Here is a 7,234-nt window from a genome sequence, read left to right as displayed (position 1 = left end):
ACTGACATCAAAATGAGACTCAGTGAATGTGAATTACACAGGAGGGTAATGTTGAGTTGGAGTGTAAACCAGTGCTTGCCCCTCTGGGTCTGAAGACATGTCTGTCTCCATCAGCAGTGAGGTCAGACACTGCTCTGTCTGCTAAGTAAACTTGCATCAGCAAATTCAACTGCCACACTCCCGTAACTTCTGTTGTTTGACTGGAGCTGGGAGAAGCCCCAGGTAAAGTCCGATTTTGTTACAGATATAGTACGGGGAGGGAGAAGAGCTAATTTCATCAGGTCATTTTATGACTAAACCACAGGACAGAATTCTGCCAGGGCTTGGGAGTAGGCACAGCCAATTTTCCCAGACAGATGTATACTTACGTGGGAAATAATACTGTCAGCATTTCTTACTTTTTAGGAAGTGCAACTGCTAGTCCTTCCTTCCTTTCATGGAAATCCATCTGACAACTATTGAAAAACTCAAGCTTTGGGGGAGGGGGGGAGACAGACAATCTGTGGAGAGCCCAAGAGGCTCTAGATGTGTGTGTGTAACTGGGCAATCTGTGGGGAACCCAGGCGGCTCTAGAATCCCCCAACTCTGAAAGGCACTCAGGAAAAATAAAAACCCATTCATAGAAAAGCTTATTTTCTGTTTTACACAAAGCTATTAAGACTGACTTTGAATAGACTCAGTCCAGATTCTGGTCTTTAAAAAAAAAGCTGCTGGAATTTAAGTTGTGAGATGTTTCATTGTATATTTCTAAGTTTTATCTCTAAAATGCAAAATGGCCTTTTTGTTTGTCATAATTCTACATTAAAATTTTATATTAAATTAGAATGAATACTCTTTGGAATAGTTCTTCTATGCTGTAAATAGTAAGGCAAACTGGTTTGAATTCTCATTTTCAGCCTCACTGTAACAATAGCAGATAGAGAACTACAAAACTGTCAATGGCATTGCTGTCCTTCCCCAGAGCTGATTTCACCTCCCCACAAACACAAAAGATGAAAGTGGAGACAAGCACAGCCCAGAACTAACTTTGTGAATGCTGCTGCAGAATGCCATTTTCTTGACCCAGACCACTACTGTGGGTGGTAGTACATACAGCACTTATACCACACACAAGGGAGGCACTGCAAGGAACAGTGAGATCCCGTGCTTTAGAGAAGCACTAGGCCGCAGGTACTGAAACTAAACACACCAGTCTCAGCTGCAACACCAGGCAGGACAAAGACAAATACCAGACAGTTCGTATAATATAAAACACCACCCCATTTACTCCTTTGCAACTCTGTACATAAGGCAGGAGAGGCTTCTGTGGGAGCCCCGAGAGGCAGGGATTTTGTAAAAACATTAAATATCGGCAGATGTGAAAGTACCAAAAGTAATATGGCACCACACCCCCACGTAAGAACATGAGAATGAACTCTTTAACAGAGCACCACACCCCCCACGTAAGAACATGAGAATGAACTCTTTAACAGAGCACTTTTGAGGCCGCAGGTTCGAATCTGCTTCAGAAGTAGCTCTGCAGCGGCTCCCCCAGCAAGGTCTCCAGCTGCTGGATAGTCTTCTGGCACTGATGCTCCACTTCTTCACATTCGTCTAACAGACAAAACCCAGAATTAGAGTGGGCCTGCCGCCATCCTGCCTAACAGCCACTGTTCCCCAGCAGGCTGGGACCTGAGGTCCTCCCCCATTGACCCCCACAGGCATGTTCTTGTCGGCTGCCAAAGAGGACCAAGCCACAAGAAAGGAGCCACATCCATCCAAATCCAAGCTCCAGGAGCTCTCACAGCCCTTGTTAATACCAGACACAAAAGAGCGTGCACAGCCAGTGAGACACAAAAGTGCTCTCCTTCCTCACCATCCCCAATTAATATGAAGGGCGCTGGGAGGTACGGAGAGGCATGTCAGTGAAGAGGGGTATTACTGTTTAAAGCAGCCCCACCTGCCGCTTAGTGCTATTATCAATGTCTTTAACTTTCTGAGTTCCTAGTTTCTTAGAGGGGCAGTGTGAACCCACTTTAAGATATGTCAGCACCTAACACCGAGTACCAGGAAGTATAGCTCATCATTCCAGTGGACAACCAATTATAATGACTCATGTGAATATTTGAAGTTATTTCATAAACAATGCCGTGGCCCACAAGGGCAGTACAAACACAGGGGTAGATACCAGAATATCCTGCAAGCTGCTCTCAGTGACTGTGAGGTGACAGCTTCCTGACTTGTGCCCCAGGCACAGCAGAGAGGACTCAACAAACAGATCCGTGTCAGGGAGCCTGTAGCCACAGGATTCTGCATTATCGTTTATTAGCTTCAGACTTACCTTCCATCAATTCTGCTAGAAAAGGAATGGACTCTGGAAGCAGAACAATGTAATTCTCTCTCAGCTTCTCAGCCACTGCTAAGACAGTAATCAAGGCTGCAAACCGCACCTGGAAGGAACAGGCATCAAGAATGAGACGAATTTCAAGTGTTGTTCCTCAGGGACCACCATCTTATTTTTTCGTCTGTCCTTGGCTGCTGTTCGTTACCGTAAGACCTGACTGACTGGCACCATGTGAGTGCTGCTTTACACTCTCACTGTGATGGCTCAGTGGACACCACATACACACACACTCTATGTGGCCGTTTGAGAGCTACTTAGAATGTGGGTAATCTACTTACCAGGGTCTTTCACTGTGTTCTAGCATTGCAGCACTTTAAAATGTGAAAAAAAAGGGTTGTATTTTCCTTTACAAAAAACAAAACAAAACAAAAAAAAGAGCAAGAGCCAATAAGATGGCTCAGTTGGTAAAGGTGCTTGCCACTAAGCCTGTTGGCTTGAGTTCAGCCCTCAGGGCCACATAATGAGGCAAGGAGAGATCTGACTCTTGCAAGTTGGTCTCTGACCTCCACACATGCATGATGGCAAGTGCATGCCCCACCCTAATAACACATGCAAACTTCAGGGAGTCATAAATGTAATTAAACTGGGGGTAGTTTTTTGGGTTGCCAGAGATGCAACCAACCTGGTGATGGAAGCTCGGCTATCTCTGACAGCACCTGTGTGGCCAAGACACCCATTTGGCTAGTCCCATTTCAGCACTGAATAGAAGTTTGGGTGTTTCTCTCCACATACCTTGCCTATCATGAGCAATGCAAGTAACTATGAGACAGCAGGCTACTGAAACAAAACAGTCCCTTTTCTAATTTGGAATAATTTTCATAATTATATTTAATGAAGATTTTCTTAGTATGTAATCAAAATAAAATACTAAAATTTGTTTCTGCAACTGTGTGAGAATGCCTAATAAATATAATAAAAGTCTGGTTGGGCTATTTACCCAGTGAGATTCTCATAAGAAAGTTTGTGAGATGGTGATTTATTAATAAAACTGCTAGAAAATTCCAGATAAGGAATATTAATTTCACCCAACATACCATGGGACTTATTTCTGCTCTAAGTAAAGGAGTATTCATTTATCTCAGGGTGCAGTGACATTAAAAAATAAGGCATAACTTGGAATTCTTCTTTTTTAAAGATTTATCACATATACAGTGTTATATGGGTATATGAATTTGTGTGTGGTGGGTGCCATGTACACTGTGTGCACATGCACCTGAAGGCCAGAGACGAATTTCAAGTGTTGTTCCTCAGGGACCACCATCTTATTTTTTTGGCAAGTCTCAACTCCCAGATACATGCCAGCATGTATGTTTGATCTGGAGATCAAACTTGAGTCATGTGCATGCACAACAAGCATTTCATCAACTGAGCTATCTATCCCCAGCCCAAGAATTCTTTATAAAGGCTAGGATGCTATATTACACAGTAGCTCAGATCTCTAGTTAAAAGGCCTAGGGCCAGGCTCTCCCTATCACTGCCCTGGAACAGGCATCATCTATGCCTATAGGTGGGCATTCAGGCCACACCCATGGGGGATGCGGCTTCAGCTTCAGAGACTGTGACCCACGTCCTTACCTTAGGGGAGGAGTCTCTTGTCTTCAGCAGAATCTGGTAGTTGAGGGGTTTCCACATGGAGTCATCTGCCACAGCCACAGAGAACTGTGCAATGCAGGGAACTAGGTGCTTTGTCACCCGTTCTTGAAACCGCTCTTCTCCTCCAAGCCTATTTTCCAGCTGTGAAGAGAGACACATGGGTGTCAGCAATAGGTCACATTTTCCTTGTGCCTGAACATACCCTTGATGTGTGTTTTATCACCTTTCCTAACATTAGGAGACTCAAAAAGTAGGTTCCCCCACCCTAATCTTGTCTCTATGGCCAATTTCTTCCCTCTGGAGCTCAAATAGCATCAAGCACTCCCTCTGGCACTTTCCTGTGGGGGCAACCATGCCCAGTGAGGCTCAGTTGATAGTCAACATACCTTTTCGTAACAGATCCCTCCCCCAAAAAACACCTTATAAAAAAACCCTTGCAAGCTACCATGTAGCACACCTAAAACTGCAAAGACCAGTCCAGGCAGTGACCAGAGACTATCCAGGGGGTTACCTGATCCACCAGAGGCATCATCAAGGCTTCTGCTCTCTCTTTACTCATGAAATTCTGGGTGTCAAAAAGGAAGATCTTGTATAAGCAGTTTAAGATAAACTGCAACAACAAGCAGCACTTTTCAGGGTCCTGTTCAGAGTCAAAAAATGCTTCATCTGTATGCAGGGAAAGAGTACAAGTGGAAAACACGACTCAGTTCCTGGTGTTTATGAACACTGTCACAATTACAACCAGAAGAGATTGTCGAAATGACCTAGAAGCTGTAAAAGGTGGAACTACAAACAATGGGGCTCTCCTTCACAGGGAAGACTGTGATGCTTCTTAGTTGGGCAAGTTCAGTCACTTCAGCTGCTTATTAGTGGGGGATAGACCAATCCAAACCCAAGGATGGAACCCACAATCTCATCTATATCGAGGAAACACTCTACCAATGAACTGTCTCCAGCCTCAAATTTATTATTATAAAGTCATTACCAATAATGAGTAATAATGTCTACTTTATTCTTTCTCTGTGTCAACTGATTATTGTTTGTTCTAATATAGCAGAAAATAAAATAAAGTAAAAATTCACCATCCTTACCAGAAAAGCCAAGGGACATGAAAGTCTTTTCTGAGCTTCACATCTCATGCTAACTGCTTGTGTCAGACACACGGACAAGGCTGGAACTGGCCCAAGGGAGCTACCAACCTGTTTTGGAGATGTTTACTTGGTTCAAGGTGTCTGCAAAAGGTTTCACCAAGTGGCCAGCGAACAGAGTGAAAAGGCCTTTCAACTTCTCAGCAATGCAGTTGGTCAGATTGTAAAATGTCAGCAGCCTGTCTTTCGGGGCATCTTCTGTCTTGGCCCAATCATACAGCTACAACCATGAGAGAACAGGGATGTCATCCACTTGGCCCTACCACTTACAGTAAGCAGGAGATACAGGAAGAAGGCCTCACCTTGAAGAAGAGAGGCCTGAATGTGACCTCAGAGAGCTTCACCACCATGGCCACTAGACAGCCAATGATCCAACTTTCTGTTTTCCCAACTTCCTCTAGATCATCCTGAAAATGAAGGAACTAATTAGTCAATGTGGACTAAATGCTTTGGCAAGGACAAATGCTGCAGAGCTGATGTTTATCTGCCTCTTGCACAGACAGGGAGATAACAGCTTTAGGGCATGGGGAGTAGGGACCAGCTCACCTCTGAGTGCTGTGCCCGGAAGTCCAGGGCACCCAGGAAAAAGGTGGTCAGTTCTGATTGGTGAGACAAGAGCTCTTCTTTCTTCATCACCCCAATGTGCTCTTGCAAGATGCTCATAAATGGGCCCATGTGATTCTACCAAGAATGCAGCAGAGAATACAAATTTTATTTGTCTTAGAGCTCAGTGCATCCTCACAGGAGGTGAATGATGCTATGCTCCCAGAAGAGAATATTCCACATTTTAGTACCACCTTTCCCCTCCAAAGTCCAACAGTCAACGTGACCTCACCTTCCAGTTCTTCTGGATCTGCTTGAAAGTCTTGCTAATGGATGGTAGTAGGACTCGAGGTGACAGTGTAGTAGCTAGGGTCTTTTTAAGAGATGTCAGGCGGATGTTAGCCTGTGAGGCAGGACCCATTTCGCTAGTGATTTTCTCTAGGTGAATCACCTGCAGGAACATGAAAAACAGTGTCTGAGGGCACTGCACTGTGCTGACAACCACACTCACAGAAAGGCTTGGTGATGGCAGGCAGGCAGCTCACATGACAGAGCATAGAATTTTAAAGCAGATAAAATCTGATTATCTGCAGATAAAATTAGGTAGATGCTTATCCTAACTGGAAGCCAGGGAAGAAGGTAAACAGCAAGCGCAGAAGCACAAAGGGCTCTCAGCCTGATGGTTTCCTCCAACTAAGGTTCCTCCTCGCTAAAAACCATTGAGGATGATTCCAGCAGCCTAGCTAGCTCCCTTGCAAGAGACAGCAACTTTGACCCCCAAGCTGTAGTCGGTGAATGTCAAGTCACTAGCACAATGACAGTCAAGACTCAGCTTTACAAATGGCAACTGATCACACATTAGAACAGTAATAACCCTGTCAACAAGTGGCTGACACTCACGGTATTTTCAATAAAAAATGCCACTTGCCTACTGTGGGCAGATAGGAAACCAAACACTCCACCTATAGTGGAGGAAGTCCATTATATGAAACATCTTACAGTTAAGAAAGCTTTCCCATCAAAACCGCAGCATACTGGTTTCCAAAAGTAACAGTAGGCAACTCTGTCTGCCATTCCCAAAGATCTGAGATAAATAAAAGCAATACATTCAATACATTCTGCTGAAAAACAGAGCCACCCTACTGAAAAAAAGAACCTTTCCTATTAGTTCCACGATGAAGCAGAAGGGACAATGAGAAAAAAAAAAAAAAAAAAAGATACATATTCAACAAGCAGAATTGTGCCTGTCAAACAGTAATGAATAAAGAGCCAGTAAAAAGAACTGAATGGGTAAAACTGTTTCCCTTGTCACCCTGCATAGTAAATCATAGTTGACCAAAGCCTACCTGGGTTAGCAGTCCTTCCAGGTAGGGGCTGATGAAGTGTGGGAGAGTCTCAACAACTTTGTGCAAGGCAGCCAGGGCGCTGAGCAGACAGACTTCGCTGTGGACCAACTCACTGGTGTTCTTCATGGCCGTCAGCAGCGATGGCATCAGGCTGGCAAGAAGGAACAAGTGCATTAGAGCAGCTTTACACCTCAGACACACACTGAAGAAGGGAGCTGGGA

General features: G+C 44.4%; 1 protein-coding gene across 1 annotated transcript in view; it reads right to left on the bottom strand.

Annotated features, from left to right (window-relative positions):
- Window positions 1–1,240: 1,240 nt before the first annotated feature.
- The window catches only part of Heatr1 (HEAT repeat containing 1), a 44,235-nt gene continuing 38,241 nt past the window's right edge, over window positions 1,241–7,234 (bottom strand). The window contains exons 37-45 of the mRNA XM_027409449.2: window positions 7,014–7,164; window positions 5,960–6,118; window positions 5,671–5,805; window positions 5,427–5,531; window positions 5,176–5,344; window positions 4,488–4,642; window positions 3,959–4,117; window positions 2,321–2,429; window positions 1,241–1,593 (exon numbers count right to left, since the gene is read on the bottom strand). Of these exons, the coding sequence (XP_027265250.1) occupies window positions 1,505–1,593; window positions 2,321–2,429; window positions 3,959–4,117; window positions 4,488–4,642; window positions 5,176–5,344; window positions 5,427–5,531; window positions 5,671–5,805; window positions 5,960–6,118; window positions 7,014–7,164 (1,231 nt within the window). The 3' untranslated portion in view covers window positions 1,241–1,504. The remainder of the gene's footprint in view (window positions 1,594–2,320; window positions 2,430–3,958; window positions 4,118–4,487; window positions 4,643–5,175; window positions 5,345–5,426; window positions 5,532–5,670; window positions 5,806–5,959; window positions 6,119–7,013; window positions 7,165–7,234) is intronic.

Source organism: Cricetulus griseus, chromosome 3 (genome assembly GCF_003668045.3).
Source record: "Cricetulus griseus strain 17A/GY chromosome 3, alternate assembly CriGri-PICRH-1.0, whole genome shotgun sequence".
In the NCBI taxonomy this organism is placed as follows: Eukaryota; Metazoa; Chordata; class Mammalia; order Rodentia; family Cricetidae; genus Cricetulus; species Cricetulus griseus.
Note: the sequence above shows the minus strand (reverse complement) of the source record. Positions and strands in the feature narration are given on the sequence as shown.